The sequence below is a fragment of the Amia ocellicauda genome, chromosome 11 (genome assembly GCF_036373705.1).
Source record: "Amia ocellicauda isolate fAmiCal2 chromosome 11, fAmiCal2.hap1, whole genome shotgun sequence".
NCBI lineage: Eukaryota > Metazoa > Chordata > Actinopteri > Amiiformes > Amiidae > Amia > Amia ocellicauda.
In genome coordinates, this window is record NC_089860.1 from 23,086,016 (window position 1) to 23,108,712 (window position 22,697).

The 22,697-nt window shown below is 38.4% G+C and overlaps 1 protein-coding gene across 3 annotated transcripts in view; it reads left to right on the forward strand.

Annotated features, from left to right (window-relative positions):
• sh3pxd2b (SH3 and PX domains 2B) overlaps positions 1 to 22,697 on the forward strand; it is a 47,441-nt gene that overhangs the window by 12,670 nt on the left and 12,074 nt on the right. For 2 of the 3 annotated variants that reach the window (XM_066717007.1, XM_066717008.1), the window contains exons 3-6: positions 4,219 to 4,294; positions 14,364 to 14,440; positions 17,848 to 17,939; positions 21,767 to 21,792. In XM_066717007.1, the coding sequence (XP_066573104.1) occupies positions 4,219 to 4,294; positions 14,364 to 14,440; positions 17,848 to 17,939; positions 21,767 to 21,792 (271 nt within the window). Of the gene's footprint in view, positions 1 to 4,218; positions 4,295 to 14,363; positions 14,441 to 17,847; positions 17,940 to 21,766; positions 21,793 to 22,425; positions 22,462 to 22,697 lie in introns of all 3 variants that reach the window. The other variant, XM_066717006.1, reaches the window with a different exon arrangement.

Genomic DNA, 22,697 nt, shown 5'->3' on the forward strand with positions numbered 1-22,697 from the left:
TTGTGTGTGTGTGTGTGTGTGGGGGTATTTTGTTTATATTTTAGCAGGATAACCCCAAATTCTTTCTCACCGGCAGCTTATGAGCCAATGCTACCACAATCTTTCTACCATTTGATACAAATCCTTTTCCACAAGTGTGGGCAGTTAGGTTCATTCACAGTAGCTCTGCGCATTTCCAATAATACCATATAGGCCTTGTGACGGACTGGCTGGTATATCACGCTCCTTCACTGTGGCATCTCCGCTGATTAGAAAGGCAGCTATTTATAGTCTAATGTAAAGGAGCACAGAACGAATATCTGGGTGTATGCAATATGTAAATTAAATGGGCATTATGTATTGGGTTATAATGGAGTGATTTATTTTTGTTTAGACAAAAGTTGAAGTATTGATAAACATGTTTATTTCTATGTACACTACAGGTCAAAAGTTTTAGAACGCCTAACTTTTTCCAGTTTTTATTGAAATTTACACAGTTTAATGTCAAGGTGTAATATGAAATTAAACCATAGAACAAATAAACAATTGGAGATAAAGAAATCATTGAATAGTTTTGTTTAATAAAATGTAACCCCTTAAAAGGGCACCAAATCTGTGTGTTTCTCTTTAATCCCATGCGTACTCTTCACTGTTGTGTTGTATATTTGGTATCCCGTGAAATGTGGGGTTGGGGGGATGGGATACTTGCAGACTTTTAGGAATACAAAATCTCAGAAAATATTGACAATTATGACATATTCTGGAACCAGACAGTCTGCTAATCAAAACAAGACCATCCACGTTTGGTAGAAGCAACACACACCCGTAGAGAGCTCAAAATATCAGTCTGCGCTGCGCGTTCTGAATGACGGCGGGCAACATGGAAACTGTAAATCGGATATGTTTGAGAATGAATCGTGCTGGTAGCCAAGAGAATAAGCTTTCAAATGACGTGCGCATTGTAGGAATACAGTGTAACTTCTATGCACAGGAGCTGCGCGAAACACTGCCAAATATTGCTTAAGAGGGTGTAGTAACACAGTATAGAACTTTTTCTTTTAACCTCTGGCAGTTTACCGCTTACCTTTGTACCATTTCAGGTTATTCACTGGACTTTCAATAAAAACTGGAAAAATGGGGGTGACCGGTGAACTTTTGGCCGGTAGTGTATAGAATACCTGTTTGTTGTTTTTCATTTGTTTGAACTGTGTGAATAAGGAATCAATTGTTAAAAGGTTTTTGTTAAGAATTCTAGTTTATTAGGTTAAATCTCTATTTAAATAGAACCTTAAATAACTTACTCTAAATAATATTTATATGAATGGGTTTCCTTTCATTGCAGGGTGGCACATCTCCCTTAAAATACACGCGTGGCTCCTATAGTCATATAGACTGACTTATAGGTATAGGTTTTCAGAGGGGGGGGGGGATGGTGACATTATTTTATTACAATTTTTTTTGACTTGTTTGTAGATGTTAAGTGGGGACATATGACCTTTCATATCGATTATATGTATTTCTGTTTAGCAAATATATGGTATATATGGTTGGATTTATTTTAGTTTAGCTCAGACCCATGTCTTTCATGGGAAGTGGAATAGCGAGGGAGGAGTTAATCACCCCCTCTCCTATAAAAGGGTCTACATTTCTTTGAGACCTTGGTGTGAACTTAAAACAGTACAACTACATCTTATTTTTTTTGTTTTATTGTTTAAGGTATGTACTTTGAAAACAATAGTTCATAATCTTGATGCAGCATTAAGACTTTTCTGTGCTTAAATTAAAAGAAAAAGACAGCATTTGTTGTGCTACGAATTGAGTCTGTGTATGTCTCCTTTTGTCCCACATTACTTTGTGAATGGCCTCAACAATGTGGAAAAGCTGAGATCCTGGAGAACCCAGTTGAAACCCAGAACACCCAGTTTTGGGTCCAGATTAAATCAAAACCTTATTTTAAACAAAACAAAACAAGAAAACACCCACTCATTGCTATTTACATATTTGAGTACTTGAACATGGCTTTGTGTTTGTGAGGGGTTTCTTGTGTCCTACCAATTGAAACTCTGTTTTCAAACACTGGGATTTTAATTTACGGTCAGTGGGGTCAAGGTTTAATTTAATCCAAACCCAGGGCGGTCATTAAGATTTAGGGCCTACTTTCTTAATCAAGAAATTCAGCCACTTCATTCATTAGATGCATTGTTTATGCAGGTATGTACTATTCAAACATACAGTACTGTGCAAAAGTTTTAGGCAGGTGTGAAAAAATGCGGTAAAGTAAGAATGCTTTCAAAAATAAACATGTTAATAGATTATATTTATCAATTAACTAAATGCAAAGTGAGTGAACTGAAGAAAAATTTAAATCAAATCCATAATTGGCGTGACCACCCTTTGCCTTTTTGCCACCCAGTTCTTCTAGGTACACTTGCACACAGTTTTTGAAGGAACCTGGCAGGTAGGTTGCCCCAAACATCTTGGAGAACTAAGCACAGTTCTTCTGCGGATTTAGGCAGCCTCAGTTGCTTCTCTCTCTCCATGTAATCACAGACAGACTCGATGATGTTGAGATCAGGGCTCTGTGGGGGCCAAACCGTGGTCATACCAAATATGGATTTGATGTAGATTTTTCTTCAGGTCACTCACTTTGCATTTTGTTAATTGATAAATATAATCTATTAACGTGTCTTTTTGTAAGCATTCTTACTTTACAGTTTTTGTCACTCCCGCCTAAAACTTTTGCACAGTACTGTACATTTAAATGTTGTGCTGCAGTCTAATTCTTCACATGCCATATGCTAAGAAAATACTCCTATGTGTCTAAATGTAGTTCCACATGTAGTAGCTATAGGAAGTATCCAGCCCCCTAAGACACATTGTTGTTTTTTAGCCTGAAAGTTTGATGTATGGGATTAGAGAAGTATTCATCCCAAGTCAATACTAGGTATAACCACTTCTGCCATGGTGCTGTATACATTCTAATTCTTAATGATAGACTTTACTGTACTCCAAGGGATATTCAATGCTTTTGGAATATTTTTATACCTCTCCCCAGATCTGTGTCTTTCCAAAATTTTATCCCAGAGTTGTTTTTCAAAGCTCATTGGTCTTCATGTTAGTAGCACAACCTAACTCAGTATGTAGCCTCTACTATCAGTTTCTCACAGTTCTTTTAGTCGTGGGGACAGAGGTGCTTTAAAAAGGGTGTGCTGCCGGTCCAGGGGGATAATTGACTGATTGGCCAACCATACACGAGACAACAATTTCCTGCATTCTCATGCTGTCCAAACAGTCAATTAAGCCTCCCAGACCAGAGTGTCCTTGTGGAGCTCACACTGCCACTATATATGAGCACACTGACATAGACGTTAACATCTAACATGACATCAAGCAAATAGAATTAAAACCTGGAGTTCCAATGATTCACATTTGTTATCTTTGTACAGTTTAATAAACTTTGACCTTGTTCAACTGCTGCCCAGCGCCTGGAATCTGCCCCAGATGCACGTCCTTGTGTTCGTTAATGAAAACCAAATGCAGCAACTGGGCAAGATTGTTACATTGTTTGCATTGGAAAGCATGAAGTTGTTTGTTCGCTTCGGGCTCCTTTGCTCTGCTGTACTTGATCATAATAGTGTGCTATTGTTTGTGAAAGACTGAGGAGTAACTGCATTTTCTATTCAGTGGGATCAAAGGCCCCAAGCATAGCTCAGTGACCCAAAGAATGCAAGAGAGCATTTAAAAAAATATATGGTCACCTAAATACAAAACCACAAGAAAACTATAGTTACTGTGGATGGACTTCTAAAGTATTTCAGGTCTCTTTGTGTGTCTGGCTGACTGGGACTGACATTAACCCTTAACCCAGTGTGATACATTACAAACATGTAACAGACTTGACAGTATTCCTAAGGGTTAAGCTCCAGTTTTGAAGTCCACTCAGGCAATAAACCTGTTTCACAGCCCTAATGTACAGGTGGACTGTCTAACCCTCTCCTGCTGAAAAAGTCAACCCTAATGTAACCAACAATTCATTGTATATCAGCATCCATTTTCCTTCAGCTTTCTGTAGAACCCCAGATTCATTCTAGAATAGTGTTTTAGTGGGGAAACCTAAGTTCATTTACTCTGCCTTGCTGTTACATTTTATGTAACGTAGACATGGGCACACATGAGGTCACCTATGTAATGTCAGTGCTGTGGTGCTCACCTGTGACTCTTTTTCAATTATCTTTTCAGATGGAGCTTCTGGATAAGTTCCCAGTGGAAGGGGGACAGAAGGACCCAAAGCAGCGGATCATCCCCTTTCTTCCAGGTAAACGCAGATTCACCTGGCCACTTTTTTTAATAACTGGAATAGAACTCCTGTATTGCTGTCATAAATACTAAGAAATAACTATTAAATCATGATGAATTCCTGCTGCTATAAACATATTGTGTTTTGATTTCAGTAATGGTTGTAAAACTTGTGGTTGGGTCCACGAAGGCCATGATTTATGTAAGACTTTAAGTTCTATTTATTAATGTATGCATTTAACAAATGGAACTTGGTAAAGGTTGGTGAATTTGGAGCTAATCTGAATGTTATTTAGAGGCCTCTGCTGGCTGTCCTCCCAGGTTTGATGTGCTGTTTCTATATGAATCAGTACAATGAAGGTCTGGAATCAATTGAAGAAATCATACATTGGGAGGGAGGGGGTACTATGATCCAAACTTCAGCTGTGTTTATTTAATGAACTCTGTATGTGGGGAGTAAACCACTTTCGTTTATTATCCATAAAAGCTTTCTGTTATTTTATATTTTGCTGGTGGTTGATTTTTTTTTTTGGGAGGGGAATGGTTGAGATCTTTTAGTTTTTGTATTCTGCTTTGTTTATTTAGATTTTAGGATAATTTATGATCTCCTTTACCTGAGCTTTTTAGAAACATGAACCAGGCACCAAAACTCAGGCCACTCCTCCTTTCAAACTCCTCTCTTTAGCATTATCTTTGTCTTACCCTTGTGCAAAGATTAGGTTGGGCGTTTCCTTTCAAGATCCTACTATTTTGATGTTAAGAAGGGTATTTAAAATGGCTCTGATGGAGATATATAGTTAACATATAAACATAGCAGTCTCTCTTTCTGTGATGCACACACAGATTATGGCCAAAATCATTCCTGTGGAATAGGGTTATGTACTTTAATGACTAGCTGTCTGTTTATAATTTGGCAATATGTGGTGGAGGAAATAGCCATGGCTGCTTCGCATGGTTCAAGCAATGAACTAAGCATAATAGATTCCTGCTAACTAGACGAAATAGCGCATGAAATGTCTGCTTTTAATACTTAGTCTTGTGTCTGTTATTATACACCACAGCATTGAAGATTGCAGTTCAGCACGTTCTCTACCTGAACGATATGAAGATTCTTGCAGGTTAATGAAATGGCAAGAAAAAAAGTAACTATGTCTCGGGGCACATTGTGACTCTCCTCAGTTCATATTTCTTAAGCTGTTTTATATTTAGAGGACTTTGTTCCCCCCCCAATTCATCTTTCCCCATTTTTTTGTCTTTTCTTTGGGGGGATTCTGTTTATATTTGACTTCTTGTTGGTGTCTCATTGCTTTGTAATGCTGGCAGCCTCTCATTCACAGTGCAATTCTGTTTATCCCAGTGAAGCACAGTTGTGGATGGATTTATGCAGTGGATATTCGTCTGCACACAAGACCACATGGTCTCGAGCCACAGCTAGTCAGACAGTGCCTGATGGTTAAAAGCCATTTCCTGTTGAGTTGAGGGCAAAGGACAATGGAAGTGGCTTTGTGTAAAGACTTTAGTTATGTTATGCTGGTCTGCTTGCTGTAGAGGTTTAAAATCCTTTGTTGGCCCTGTTTATTTTTGAAAGATGACTGCAAGGATATAAAAATAAACTGTGATATTATCAGACATTATCTGCTGGAAAAATACAAAAATTAGAATTTTGATTTGATTGCGTCCAGTGCGAATGTATGCATCTGAATGGGTTAATCATTTGGCTGGCACAAAGTCAGTAGTAAACTCAGAGATGTCCATCTTAATTTGCACCAGTGACTCATGGCATACTTAAAGACATTTCAAATTTCCTTTTTCAGTCTGAGTTCAGCAGTAACACTCATCTATCTAAGTCCCCCTAGGCAAGACATTTCTAAGAAATAAATAATAATAATAAATACTGTAGTTCCATCGAAATGGTATGACTTGCGCTTCTGCTTTACTATCAGGAGACCAGCCCTGTTTTCTGCTTAACCTCAGTCCAGACAGAGCTTCTTCATCTTCAAGATGGGAGTCGCTTGCTAAGCTGTTCTCCCAGAGAATGCTTTATTACATGCAGCACCGGTTCCCGCTGTAGTGAGATTTTTTTTGTTTGTTTACCTGATAAACTGAAATAGCCATGTTTGTTCAGCTTTTTTTCTTTTTCAGTATTATTTTAATCCTCACATTCCACAATATAAAACAGTTAGGCCCACATTAAATTAAACCTGTCCCCCTTATTTTGCTCATACATGTCAGTTGATGGTACCCATCTGACACTCGAAACCCTATGATTGTTTTTATAGGAAATCTGATTCGTCTTTGGGTTATCCCCCACCAAACATAATTGTCCTTGGAATTTGCTGAAGGCCAGGTTTAAACCTGTATGTTAGAGTTTACTTTAACAAATGGCTATAATGACTCAGCAGCTAGTCAGCTGTTTTAAAAGAATATTTTGCAATTACAAGAATATCCTAACTTGAACCTAATATTTCCGAGACACTTATGGGCTAGATTGTAAATGGTTGTTTGAACAAAGTGATGCAGATGTACTGTTGAATGTGATAGGAAAGACGTTTGTAAAATTGTATTAATTTATCTGGCTTTCCCTCCTGAAATAGCTTCTTGGCTTAGGGAGCAGGGAGAGAAAAGAGGTCGGATAAGGCTTTTAAAGCAGTGGTTGTGTGATTCTTTGTTTTCCCCCACCCCTTCCGACTCTCCAAAAATAAATATGAATTCCAAGGATACTGAACTGTAATTATCTCAACAGATCATTTAAAATGGGTGTTGTGATATCTGCTCCATGCTTGATTGTTGATTGTTGACAGAACATTTGTCTTTAGAAGTTTTTTGTATTTTTATAGCACAGCAAAACTCCCCATCCCTGTTTCGTGTGTGTGGTTTTCTCAAAAAGGGACAGCTGGCTAAAGTTAAAAGTTCCTACGTTCTTGCTAAAAGAGAGGGAGGGCATGATTTGCTTGCTGCTTGCATTCAAAGTCCCAGAACTGCTGTTTGACAATTGATTGCTATAGTCTCAAAGGAAAGGATTGTTCCTTAATAGTTATCATTTTATTGCCCAATGTCAAACAGTGCTGCATTTTACATACCTTGTACACTGAAAGGGATATTGTCAGTTATTAATTTTTACCAATGGAACACTAGAGCACTGCTGAACAAAGTAGAGATCTAGTGAAAATGTAACGGCCATCACTTCTGCTGATTTACCAAACAGGCTTTACGGATTCAATTATACCGGTTCATCTGCGATTGCTAGAATGAACTGAACTGAACTTTTGACTTGTGCTGGGATCTCGTCTCTGCCTTGCTTTGGCAGATGACTAATGGTGATTTACTGTAAGAACCCTCTTTGATGTAATGGTGAAGGAGGAGGGGGGCTGCAAGTTGTGGAAAATCAATGCAGCAGCCTAGAATAGGGCTTCTCATTTAGTACAAAAGTGGTTTGATACACTCTAGATGCACAGTTTAAAGTGATTTAAAAATAAATAAATAGAAAATAGTCAAAATCAAGTTGCTCTCTCCTTTTTTTGGAAACCCTAGACACTTCAAGATGGTATGAAAGGGATTATAGAATGAAGTACTTTTTACTTACAACTTGATGGAATTTAGAAAGTTGTGAAATAAGCTTTTTATTTTCAAAAAAAGATCCTGTGACAGAGCAGTTGACTGTGGGGTCTGTGAAGGCTCCTGTTTCTATTGATTGAATAAGAGAGAACCATATTTTAGACTTTAAGAATGTATGAGTTCACTCATCAAAAATTCTCTGGATTTTGTGAATTTTCACTGATGTATACAGACTGTCTGATAGATAAAATGGTTTTAAATCCTAACTGGAGGCCCTTCCATGTCACCCCCTTGGACATATTGACTTCTGCATTTAATTTTAATATACAGATGCAGGGAACACTTCGCTGTAACCTTTACACCAAGACAGGGTTCCCACACATTCTGGAAAAACTTGAAAATCATTGACTGTTTTTCCAGTCATGGAGAACACATGGAAAATGTGAAAATCTATCGAATGTCCTGGAAATGCTTGAAAAGTCATGGAAAATTGTGAAGTTAGGATACAAAAACATATTTAACCGGTGTTTCCTTTCATCTCCTATGTAAGCAAATTGAAAAGCGGCACACACTGCAACATTAAAGTCCTTCAAGTATGGGGCACGTTCAATGACAAGCTAAAAGTTACACAGCAGATTATTTTTTTAAATGCTCCACCAAGAGAGCTGTTGTGAAATGGTGGGCTGTGGTGTCAATCACAACATTTCACCCACACAAACACACCCCACGGTGTCTTCTTTCCCTGTCTCGTTCTCGAGTTTTGAGTTTCTTTCCTAACTCGGGCAGAAATTTGAAATGAGAGATGTAAGTGACTATGTAAATACAAATATTTGTCACGGATGAATGAGACACTACTTGAGAATAAGTTTACTCGTGTTGGCAAGCTTTCTTCAATCTGTTGTTCTTTTGCTTGCCAGCTAATGTCAGTTAGCCAGCTAACGCGGCAGGGTATCTACAGTAGTTGACGTTACTTTAGCTAGAGCCGTGAGGATGCTGATTTTGCTTTTAGCTTAACATTTTCCCCAGACAAAATCTGTGCACTGGGCACATTTGTTATTTATTTATTTATTTATTTATTATACAGGTTGCCCCTTTAAATTACGAGTAGGCCTATGTTTCAACTATGGAGCAAATTAAATCAAGCCTCTACTTCGCTGATCTGTGCCTCCCCCTAGACATGGTACTACCCCTCCATTTAGTAGTACCTACGAACTGCTCACACTGATTTAGCGCATGTGTGTCCAAACCATAGACCCTGAACCATAGGTTATAGGGGGCGGCTGCCCCCCACACTTTGAATTTAGGGGAGGCAAATTATATATTGTTGTGCTCCTCACTCGTTTCAATTACAATTACAGATGTGTGATTTTTTGCCGGATGTGTCCCATAGTGATATGTGGTTGGGAAGCAAAGATATTGTAACTAACTGGCAATAGAGACTGTCTGAGTTGAGCCCTAGACTGATAGAGACTACACATTAGTTGTGTTTTGTTATCCATCCTATATGAGTTGTTCTCTTCCTTTTTCTTGTACATCTGTAAATCTGTCACTGAAGCGGTGCGTCGGGCTAACAATGCTGCTCTGGTTCTATACCCCACTGTTTCCTCTGTTCTGTTCTTTTCTGTGTAATGAAGCAACCTCGGTTTCAACCTCGTCTGATTATTTTTGCAAGAGTGTAACAAATTGTTTGAGTCGAGCATTTTATTAAATATGGGGTAGACCCCCACCGTGGGCTTCCCCATGCAGTGCCCTCACCCCCCGACCGTGACAACATTCCTGACTATGCAACTTATAGTAGCTTATACTAAATAAGCTTGTTCAAATTATGATGTTATAAATTGATTTATAATGTACAAGTACAATTAAAACATTCCATCAATATTAAAATATAATGCAGGATTCATATAGTTTTTTTGTTTGTCTATTTGTTAAATTTACTCTAAGCTAGAAGATTTGCTGTTACACAAACTGGTCTACACTGCTCTAACCTGTCTGACATAAGGCAGGTCGAAACGAGCAATATCATAAACATAATTTTTTCACAATACATCCTTCTATTATAAATGCCAAGCTGTTGTTTGACAAATAAACCTAATTAATATAGTGTTTAAAAAGCTAAAAGTCTTGTATTACAACATTTTGAATTCCTGCTTTTTTAAAACAAATTATATATATTTGTAGTTGCAGGATTTTGCTGACAATCTTTATTTTTCATTTGAATTATGGTTCTTTGTTTAAATACTTACATTTTCAATCTTCTTGTTCTATTGTCTAGCAAATGTAAAACATTAGAAAATTGACTGATTATACAAGGAAACAATTATGTAGTTACTGTAGTGCAAAACAAGAGTTAACAATTAAATACACTCGCATCAACTGTAGTACAACTTGATGCATTACTGGTCTTGTTCCAATTCTTATGGTGATATGCAGATTGTGTCCATATTTAATTGTTTAGTTTTGAGTTTCTTGAGGAAACCATCACTAGTGTTATGCTACATGACGAGAGCTGTGGGTTCTCCCAGACAATCTGCTGGGTGTTCCTCTGAGTGGCTGCGACTGGAAACTCCATAGGTTCATAACCAAGTTTTGACTGATTCATCAAGAAATGCGTTTTGGCAAGGAACGGGGCAGCAGGGGCCTATTGTACTGTTTCCGTCGCACAAAACATCAACGCTGGCTGTGCAGTTTGTCTGCGGCACCGTCCAGTTTTCAAGATCCTTCATGTTCTTGGGTTCAGTCCACACTGTTTTTCATTGGCCCAGAATGTTTCCTGTAGTAAAGAGTTACCTACTGAAGCCCAGTCTTCGCTGAATTTTAGATGAAAGATTGAGACTCCATGCAATAAGCTTTTGCCAGCAGTCCCTCGGTTTGCCATACAAGAGCAGACTTCTCTTGTTACGATTCTGTAAGAATTGCAGAAGCCAGTATTGTTCTTCTTAATATGATAGTTAACATATCTGAGGAATTCTGATTAGGAATGGTAATTTCTCCAATAACGTAGCTGCTGGGAAAAGGTGTAAATCCACGCAAGCCTCCTTCATCAAACCCTAGCTCAGGCCTGTGAATCATGTTGAATCAGCAAAAGAACGATGGGACTGACGGATATGGAAGAAATTAAATCTCCTTTGTAATGTAGGAAGGAAGGTCTTTAGAGTCTTTTATAGGTTCAACATCTGGATTAAAGGGTGTTATAAAAGGCTTGTCTGAGGAAGTATACTACTTGAATTAGTCTATTAGGTTTTTAATTTAAAAATATATTTTTCTTCCATGTTCCAAGCCCATGTACCATATTAGGCCACTTGCTTTTATTTTGAAATACAATTAAAAAAAACGGAAATATTAGAAGGATGATCCATTTCACAGCAAATGCACAAAGTTGTTACTGTCCTGTTACTTTTTATTTGGAGCCAATCATGTTTTTTTGTTCTTGAGTTATTTATGAATTTGTGCTGCCACTGTGCAGCAGCATTTTTAAAAGTCACCCCAAAACTTTGCTTTATGAGGGGCCCTCCCAAGAAGCCATTTTTCTGGAATTTGGTGACCAAACTTGGTGAATTTTGATAAGAATTATACAATGAAGAGATTAATAAATCAAATGAAACCTTATATGATGATTTTGCTTGGTATTTAAAATCACTGTTTTGTATTTGAAAATATAAATTTCATTAGTTTCCGAAGCTAGCGCGGGACACTGTCAGAATGATGGTCACACAGATCGATGCCGTTGAACAACAAAAAAAACATAGTAAATCAAAACATTTTAGAAGCTTTGTCAGATAAAACCATATTTAATATTCTTTCAATTATTATAATCTTAAAATGTAATTGTTTTTGTCATATGGGCTTAAAAAGGAACAGTGCCCTTGAAAAGCCTATTAGCACATGGCTTGAAAGCAGAATAATTATTTAATTTGTTCTACCAACAATAATAAACATGTTCTAAGTAAGAATAATGTATTTTTATTATAAAGACATTACATGTTTACATTAACTCTAACTCTAAACAAAATTGAGGTTAATTTTCTATTGTTGACCACTGTTGTTCTTCATAAGCCCACTAAGCCCAGAACCCATTGTACCTCATATTAAAAAAGCCTTCAATTAATTAATATTACTCAGAATACATCCTTTTCATTCATAAACTTAACAACTTACCTTGTTTTCATTATGGGGACAAAATGGGTAGGCAGAAAAAAAATGATAACGACTACAGTAACATGATGGAAGCTTCCTGTGAATTTCATGCGGATCATGGATGGGCAGAGAAGAATAATGTTCAAGAGTATTTTGAGATGTTTTTCCAAAGATCTCTGACATGGGACTGCCAAGAGTTTTCATTTTTGAAGGTCATGCCTCACATATTTCTCTGGCACTTGTGACCAAGGCCAGAGAAAATGGGGATGTGTTTCTCTGGCTCCCATCTCACCTCACCCACATCCTCCAGCCACTGGACAAGACAGTGTTTGGTGAAGTCAAAAGTAGGGATGATCTGGTCCGATACCAATATCCGATATTCATATAACAAGATCGGCCGATACCGATATTTTCCTATTATTTATTGGCCTATAGAACGAGAGTAGGTCTGGGGCGGGGTGATTGCTTTGCAGTTCGTGTGCGTCATTCATATTTTGTTAAGACTACACAAGTAGAATAGAACAAATCAGATGCTTAGTTAGACGCAATAAAAGCCGCACCACAAGAGAGAAATATCGGTTGGAAATATCTGCCATTTTAAAGCAATCGGCCTATAGCCGATATAGTAATTTCTTGCCATATCGGCCCGATACTGATTGGTGGCCGATCAATCGGTGCATCATTGGGTCAAAAGGTAATGGAGGAAAGATCTGTGCTGCAATTCCCGTATTAGCAGGGACAAAATTTGAAAGGAGGAATTCCCTGTGAAACCTGTGAGCCAGAGCCAGGTGGACAGACAGGTGTCCACAAATCAGGCTCCTTTTTCTGAAGCACCTGTGCAGACTTCCACAGCCCCAACAGCCCTGGCCCAACCCCAACAACCAGCACACCAGCAGAGCAAACTGCCTGTACGAGTGCAACAATTCCATGTGATGGAATTATAAGCCCACTCCGGACTTTACACTTTTTGAAAAAAAAAAAAAAAATTTATGACAAAATCTACCACAAGTGTTTAGATGTAATACCCACTTTATTGGGAAGAAATTCGCATGTATAAGAAAACATGTAAAACTTAGATTTTGGTGTGCTTAACTGGGTCACTTCCCCTAGTCAGTGTTGATTTGAAGTATTTCAAGATGTTCTCCTTCCTGGGCTATGTCAATGTCGGCCCTGTGCTTGTCTGGTGTGAAGTGTGAGTCGCTGTGTTCCCAAAGACCAGTCCATGTTATTCAGAGCTCTGCAATGTGATGGAAACACATACTGTGCACTCTCTAGTGATGGTTAATAATCCGTAATTTAGCAGACCCTTAAATTGGAAGAACATGGCACAAGGACAGTGACTAACTTTTGAGGATGACTTATTTGTCTGGGGCTTAAACTGAGAGCCCTGAACCTTAAGAACTGGATCCCCTGGCCTCCTCATGAATCAGAGGTTTCAGCTAAAGGAGTGCTGGCCTCATTGTATACCTCCCGGTGATGGACCAGATTTAGACGTTGATGTTATCCATTTCGTTCTATTGCTTGAGAAGGCAGCATTGACGTGCAGGTGATAGAAACTATTACGGAAAGTAAATCGCCTTGGCTGCGAACCGCAGTGTGGCCTAACATTAATCATCATGCTGTACATTGTAGTCTGAAAATAATTTATTTACGGAAGCACGACCAGCACAACCACTTACCCCGCACTTACAAGGGCCTTATTGTGTTGAGTTCCCCTGTTCTGTTATTGATGCGGTGAGCATTTTGCGCCAGTCTGCATTCTGATGCGTCTTTGTAATGGTGAAACCTACAAAAATAACCTTCCGTTCATTTTGTTTTCTTGTTCTCATTGATGTGAAGGTATTATTGAGAATAAGTGTATTTTTACAGTCTCGCGCAGACAGAAAAAAAATCTATTTATTATGTTTTTCCTACTTGTTGAAGAATCTCCAGGATGAGATTCTGATACATTTTCTCCAATAAGGAGACCTTAAAATGCAAATGGATTTGCAACACTCAATCTTCACCCCCTTAGATAGCACAGTTTGACCTTTCCTTGTGGAAAACTACAGCTCCTTCATTGTTTCATTAACGACACAGTGTGCATCACAGTGTGGGCTCAGTGAACAGGCCGTCTGAGACCTAAACATCTGTTTGGCTGATGAAATCGTGGCTTTACAAAAATAATTGCTCTCAGCATCTGAATTACAGATTCTCCTTTAGGATTTAATTTTTGTAATGATTGAAATGCTTATAATATTCATATCTTCCAGATTTCCTTCAGAATCCTACCTATGCTTCCATTCTTTCCCATTGTTACAATCAGTTTTCTCACATTTTGCAAGGTATTAAGAAAAACATTGATATGGCCAAACTAAGACAAAATGTGTTTATATATTTCTTTCTTACATTTGCAGGAAAGATCCTTTTCAGAAGAAGCCACATCAGGGATGTGGCAATGAAACGTCTGAGACCAATTAACGAATACTGTGGGGTAAGTACAGAGAGATGTTTTATAGGGATTTAGGTTTTCTGTATTTTTTTGTTTTTTTTTAAACAACTAGCATTAATTTTCCTTCATAGATGCATCCTCCACATCTCTGTTCTGTCAGAGGGATGCAGTTTGGTAATCGAACATCATGAGGTATAACCAATAAGATGACCCATTACTGTTCACATTTTCTCATCCAGGCCTCAAATAATTTACATTTTATTGTTCACAGCATACTTGTTGAATGTGTTTATTAACCACACAAATTACACAACAGTTAAACATGTTTATTTTCATGATCCAGTGTACAGTATGTTCAAGTTTAAAATAATTAAGAACCACAAAATCACACATTATCTTTAGCATCGTAGAAATAAATTAAATGGATGAATGACTTTGCCATGAAAGGAGGAAAATTGCACAAATGTCTCTGCACCCTATTAAGGCAACATGGAATTCAGTATCCTTTTTTATGACAAAGAAAATATTTCCGCCTGTTAAATTAAACAGTCATTCTCGATATGGCATATCTTACAGGGCTGTGGTAGTCTTTGTCTCAATAGTTTATGGAGGAATAAGTTCAGACGCCAGCTTTCTTACAAATAAATTTAAAATTGAGTTTTCTGAGGCAGCTCTCATCAGCACACCGGATTACATTTTATTTAATGGTTTAAAAGCCCTATGTAAACCAAATATTCTTTGTTTTTCTTGGCTTTGTAAAATTCTAAAGGTGGCTCTAAAAAAAAAAAAAAGTGGTGTTTTCCTCCCACTTGTAAAAACAATGAGCTTCATGCTTTTTCCCTCTTTCCTCTTATAGATCACAGCCCTTGTTTCTGTTATTCTCCAGACAGAAATGGGCAGATGGGGAATTTCTGCTGGGGGAGGGTTTGTGGTTTGTATGCCCAGGGGAACTTTGTAGGAGTACAGGAATTTAAGAAGGGTTAGAAATCATGAAAACAAGCCATCCAAACTTCTGAGATCGATTTAACCCCTTAGGTACATTCCCAGAGACACTGTAGTCAATGCTCATTCAGTAAAAAAAAACATAACAGAATGAAAGTAAAATATGTTGTTTTCATGTAGCGGCTTTAAATAATAACACTGGTCTTCTTTATTTATGCAATTTTGAGTACAGTTGCAAAAGCTGTGGTGTTCTTCAAAGGTCTTGGACGATTGCTTGTGTTTTGTCACCAACTTGGTGGTTTGCATGTGCAGCCTGAGATCCTTCTTTCACTTTTCTCCCTTTTTTTTTTTGTTTGTTTGTTTTTCCTCCCCTCTTTGGTGAGTGAATACTCCTTTCTTCTTCCTGCACTGGTTTGAGTTAACGGTGTGACGTTAAAGTAATTCACCCTTGTGGTTAATGCGTTTCCCTTGCTGGCTCTTTGAACTCTCAGAGGAAGGCTTTTGATGCTGTGATCAAAGTGTGAGTGATGCTCAAGACCAAGACTGTGTTGGGCCGAGTGGTAAGGTCGTCCGCTTTTATAGACGCTTCGTCAGGTTTGCGAGGTGACGAACCCGACTTCTGCAGGTTACGCCCTCTTTGTGGCCCTCAGTAGCTGGTCTGTACAGTTTTATTACTTTATTTTATTACTCTTTGTTGTTGTTAGAGATTTTGAAAAGTTTTGCTTGCGTTTCTTACTTGTGCCGTCAGATGTATGTAAGGAGAACCAGACGGTGTCTTTGGATGACTCCTGACTGAGAAGTGCTGCTTAAACTGGCTCAGATTCACTTTGCTGAAGCCACCCAGCTGTGCAAGTGTGAGCAGTAGTACGCAGCAGGGACCAGAAGACCTTGTGTCATATTTCACAAGCTCTGACCCTGTGCTGCTGTTGCATCATCATAACTAACTTTCAATTCCTTGTCTGTACTGGCTTTAATGGCATCAGATCAGACCTTGCTATCAAGTCAGTTTGTCCACTTTCTCCCTCTGAGGTCCAGGTCAGTCCTGTCCTGGTTGGGACCCCTAATGATGCAAAAGAAAGTACTCAGGATAGATGCTGGAATTATATTTGTTTTTGTTTTGTCTTCATTGCTTTTTAATTATCCATAACTTATAGCTGCGGTGGCGTTTTTAATAGCTGTGGAGAAGTTTAACGCTCGTCTTGAATCATAACCTTTGAAGGTGTATTGGTATTCATCGTAGTGCTGTACTGTCCTCTACACAAACACACACACACAATTAGGTTAATGCTGCCTGCTATAATGGTGCACCGATAAAGTCCATTTGCTATAATGCGTTTCCATGGTTTTTGAATCCCAGGGGAATACTAATGAGAGGAGTGGGTCATCGACATTGTGCAGGACAGCTTCAGCCCATGTCTGTGGAAAATGATATAACCTGTACAGCTCTGTAGGAAAAACAAACAAAAAGAATTATAATCGGTCTTGTGTTTTGACATCCGTATTTTATCATTTGCAAGAAGCGTACTGTTAAACATTCAGGTCTGATGAATAATGGAACCCCTGTCTCATAAACAAAAGGCACCCCCCCCCAGCCCCGCTAATCTTCAAATTATACTTGCACCCACCCACAGACAAACACTTACCAGATTAATTTACTTTGTCCGTGACAGTTTTCCTGCTGTTTTCGTGGGAGAAGTTGGCACGAATGTTGATTGAAGGGGTAGTAAGTTGACAACAGAGGACACCTTGGACCCAGTTCATATTTATTCAACTCAGGTTTTATTACATAATCTAAAGAATTCATCAAGCTGTAAGACTCTTAACTTTCTGCAAGGACATGGTACTGTACCACTTACCCCTATTAACGGAATAGTTCTCCACTAACGTCTCCTGAATTTCTAGACCGATGCATGTAGAAATTAAGAGCATACAATTTAAAAATAGCCTGATACAGGACCTGCGCTTCTTTATTTAGCCATCTTTATGTAAATACGTTCATGCGCTGGTTCAATTTAATCATGGAGTATTGTGACTGACAATCAGAATGTACTGTATACGTTTCAGAAGGATATTATTTCACAGTCCCTCTACGCCAGAACACGCACAGCCCTATATATGAAACGAAAATGCCAAAACATTGGTTTTATTCTCCCTGGGTTTTTGCTTTTCATCTTGTCATCTGAAAGTGCCCATCTGTCAATCCCTATTTAACCTCTGGTTTTGATAGAAACCAGAATGAGATTTCCCAGAGGGATGATGGATCAAAGGAGCAATGCTTTTAGAAAGGAACGGGGGGAGGGGGGAAAAAACATTCCAGATTGGGGAAGCAAAGTTAAATAATAATTTTACCCCATTCTTTATTATTCCTGAAAGCATTGAGAGGCCTCAAATTACTTGGAAAAAAGTCCTGCTGAATAATTTGGAAAAATGCACTTTTTTAAATGCTTCAATTGTTCCTTGATTTAAAATTATCCCCTGTATCCTTAATTTGTTTGTTTTGTTTGTAGGCTCTTATCCAGCTGCCAGTATACATTTCACAGTGCGAGGAGGTCCGTTTGTTCTTCGAAACTAGACCTGAAGACCTAAACCCACCTAAAGAGTAAGTTATTTTAATGGGCATTTCTTCACTGTATTTGGGTTATTGGCACCTGCATACTGAACCCGTTGAAAGGCCTTGACCATATGTAAAGCTTGACCCGTGCGCTAGGCAATTGTGACCCACCCACAATTCACAATCCCAATACTTCGATGGCATCTTTTTGTCTGGCAGAACTTTTGAATGATCATACTAAAATAACCCAATTCATCCTTGATCTGTGTTATATACATGTGAAACTCGACACATTTATAATTGGGGGAATTGGGGAAGGTTGACTTTTTCTTTTCTTTTTTTTTTTTTTTTTTTTTTTGTAAGTATTGTTATTTGTTAATTTAGTTGGCACATGCGTTTTTCTGTAGTTTGTTCTGTAGACCCACAGTGTGAACAGGATCAGGCAGTCTTGGGATGACAGGTTTGGCCAATGCACGTATATATGTTGTTTTCATCTCTCCTGTACAATGAGGGCCATAGCAAAGTTAATTCCAAGCTTTTTTTTGGTTAGTTTTTTATTAAATTACAGTTGTATGTACACATCTTATATGGGGTGATAATTATGTTGTGATTTGTTAGTGGAACTGAAATTATAAATGAGAAATCAAAACTGCAGTCGTCTAATGCAGCCTCAAGGAAGTGCCAAGGTTGTCTAGCTTAACAACCTCTCTAATTACTGAATTTTATAAATCATGTCAGACACATTAACATCATAAGTAACCAGCATACAGAATGTGCCAGTATGAAAATTGCAAAATGACCCTGTTTGTTCATATAAGTAAGTAAGTGTGTGTTTGTGTGTGTGTGTGACTCATTTTTAGTGGTTTGGCTCTGAAACTGAGTGAGCTAGGCCTTTCTGGAGAAACGCATCGTGTTTCTGTGCAACTCGCATGTGGGCCAGACACGAATCGCTGCCTGCTATTACGGCACTACTTTATAAATGGCTCCCTGTGAAAAAATAAATAAAATAAAATAAAAAATCAACAAGTTTGGTTTGGACTCGGCAAGAATGTTTCAGAGTTTGCTCCCGACTGGGTCGTCCGCAATCTGAGGCCTTTTTTAGACTGTAGCAGTGATTATTCTCATTGCAGCTGCCCGAAGTCTGGCCTGATCCAGCGGTTTCTAAATGAAACCCTGTCCAAGCTCAGATTGCAAACTTTGTTGGCCTTGTCTGTATTAGGATTCCCAATTCAGGACTCTGGCCAAACAGCAATTCATATAGTCTTTGAGCTCCAGAGAATCTCTGAATTTGGCGTATTATATACTGTTTCATAAAAGACCTTTATGTAATGCAGTGTAGTTCACAGGCTTTCCTGTAGTTAGTAAGTCAAACAAATCTGCGAGTAAGTAATATGACTTTTTACTGAATTGTGAATTGTACTGTAGAGGAGTATTATAAAAAGCTTCTTAAACAATTGCCGTCTTAATTTTCTTTTAGCCTCAGGTATTTTAATTGAGGGCAGGCTGCTGATCCTTTAACAGTAGCCTTTGTTGAAACAGATCATGTAAGCTAAGTTTTAACTTCAGGAAGGTTTATTAAGTGCTAGCTGATTTCGTACAATAGCCTCCATTGCGACCATTGTGTTTTCATTTCTGCTGAGACATCACAGCTCCTCAGTGCAGGAATGTTTACTCGTCTCCGAGTCGCACAACGCGGTTACTATCGGCACGTCTTGCCTGCTTTTGCCGAGTAATTTTTGAAGGGTGGGTTAGCCTTGGATTCTGCCAAGGACACATCCCTTATTACCTCTCAAGTCATGCTATAAGCATCTGGGGCTATGGAAAGAAAAAGCAGATTTATATAGAAAAGTCCTTGGTTTGTCTTTATTATAATTGGATTATAGCTTTGCCTTAATTCAGCCACAGTAATTTGACATTGTGCCAGATCCCATTTAGCCATTTTCAAGAGTGAAATATGGCCTCCTATAAATCTGTAGCAGCGGCAGGGATGTTAGCACCACATATGCTGGAAAATTAAATTAGCAGCTGCAGGAGAGAAAGCAGACCCTTGTGTACTTAATAATTTTAAAATACTCAGAGGCACAGCACCTGGGTGTTGCTCGGTCACTTTGTGAATTCTCAGCAGCTGCGTGCATTTTATGATCTGTGTCTCAGCTGGGTACATCAAGAAAATGAGTCACCTTTCACATGAAAAAGGGGGGTGGGAGATTTTTTTTTACTTTGACCTCCCAAAAGAAATTATGTAGAATCTCCAATCAAATCTCTCGCCAAATCTGTACTTTACACGGGCTACTTTGGGAATGTTTTCATTCTTCTGCTCATGGCAGATTGAGTGTCTCTAGGATGGGGAAATATAAATATTTTACATTATGGCAAAATGTTTTAGTTTTTCTCATCAAAAATAAGAACATGAGTTATTTACATGTTGCCAGCTAGGGGCAGGTAAACCATCTGTGTTTTTCAATGATGCAACACAATAGGAAACTGGGATAAAACCACAGAAAGCACGACTGACGATGGATGGATGTCTTTCGGTATTTTTTTTTACTCAATGCTACACTTACTAGTTTACAGCACCATCACTTGTAAAATGAAAACTTGGTGCAGCAAGGTAGTTTTCCCCTAACACCGCACCAGCTTCCCATCAAATTAAAACCAGCATCACTTATTTTGCCACATTACTTTCCCATGAGGTGGCAGGGAGCTGGTCAGAGTTTGCAGTGGGTTTCTACTGGGTTGAATTTATTACAGGCTAAATGACATTAAGAAGGTTCAGGAGGCAAGCTGATGTGATTAACCCAGGAATTTAATCGAGAAAAAGAAACGAGAGTGGAGCGGGCTGTTGTGGAAAGAAAGGGAAATACTCCCTGCTGCCTCCGGCCTGCACACTGTTTGCCTCTGGGTCTGTAGATTAGATTAGGGCAGTGACATGAAAAAAGATGGGAGTATCAGTCTTCAAATGGCTTATCCAGATTGTTTCAGATGCTGGTTCGTGTTCTCAGTTCTCGGTTTTGTGTCTCATTTTAAAGTCTTTTACATGCCAGATGCATGGGAAGGAAATTACATTTGCTAAACTAATAGGTCAGTTACTCTAGACTACAGTGCAGTTTCTTTTTTTTTTTTATATTTTATCAAATGAAAGAAAGCAGTTTGTGATCATTTCTTATCTAATGTTGGTTGGAACTTGGTACAGTATTATTCTCACCCAATCATGTTATATATATATATGATGAGATCGATAAATATAAACATTGCAATAATACTGTAATTCATTCCTCCAAAACCAGATTTCCCCCTTCTTCATTTCAGTTTAATCTCAGTGTGATGCAGGGTTTCCAGACCTAGCTGTAAAGAAGTCTCTAACTGGCTTCAGAGAGAAGTTTCTTAATGTCTAAGCCATCTATTCTATTTCAGCAGCGGTTACCTCAGTAATAACTCAAGTTAAACTTGCCTCCGTTAGGCGCTTAATTGGCAGGAAGCCCACATGCATATATCATTTTAGTATCCTCAAGCCTGTCCTTCAGCACATTTCAGATATTTTCAATATATATCAAAAAGTAAGAAGGAGGCTTCAGATTCGGAGTTATGTATCACAGTGTGCTTTTTGAGAAGTTATTGTGTCTCATGGAATTGTTAATTGTGGTTGAAGCCACACAGTTGATTTCTTTACAGTATTTGTTTTTGTTTACTTAATGTATGTATTTTAGTACTACCTTACTTTCAGAACCGTGACATTGCCAGGCTAAATGTGAACAGACCAAGTCTCTTTCTACATTCGGTCCGGGAACACGGCTCCAGTTTCCTACCAGAATTCTGTATCTGTGTCACTCTGTGCCATTGAAATGTGATCTTCATTACACTTGTTTATCTTCCAGGGAACCAATTGGGAAGAAGAAATCGGGTAAGAGACCGCTTTGGAAACTTATTGTATTCAATGATATATTAGAGCGGTAAGATTCAGGACTGCCTCCTGTAATAGTTATTTTATTGAATTGCTTTCCTAGTTTACAATAAATAACTATTGCTGTTCAATTCTGTCCCGTAAGAGTACAGTTTCAAATGACTGATTCTTTTGTGTAGGCTTTTCTAATGTAGCCATTAGTGAGCTTGAGTGATTTCTGTGAAAGCAGTGGTATTAGCGCCATCTATCTGAGGATATGTATTCTGCTCTCATGTGGGGTCTTCTGGATACTCTTTATTCCGTAGTAAAAAACGGATTGTATTCACACAGAATTTCACCAAACTTCCATTCTTTAAATTTAATTTGGTGATTAAACAACAAAAACATTAATATTAAAATACTGTCAAAGCACATGGCTTGCTACTTCTGATGGAAAAGAAGAAAAAAAATATTTTTCCCATAGAAGAATGGGGAAGGAAGAGGAGAAATTTAATTGGTTTGCTTTCTGTTTCCAATTGTTTTTCTTTGATGCAATAACCTCTTTTAAAACAGTTTTATCTAACCGGTCCATCTTTGTGCCGTCAGTGCCATTTTTTTCCCCTTACACATGCTTTCATTCATTTCCTTCATCAGGGTTTGTGGAGAGAGCGGCTTCTTTCCTAAAGAGAGGTAGTAACAGACACCTGCTTGGCCATGCGCTGGTTTCCCTATCTCTGTGTATCCAGTGATTGCTTATTTGGTCTGATTCGGCCCGTGACGTCTCATGCAGCTTCTAAAACGACGTCCAAAAAACACAGTTTGATCGTTTGGGAGGGGGACAAGCTTTATGCTCACTCACTTTGGTGTGGTTTCATGCATGGCCAGTGTCAATAATGCACTCTTTTTGGTAAGAGTTAATCTAGTTC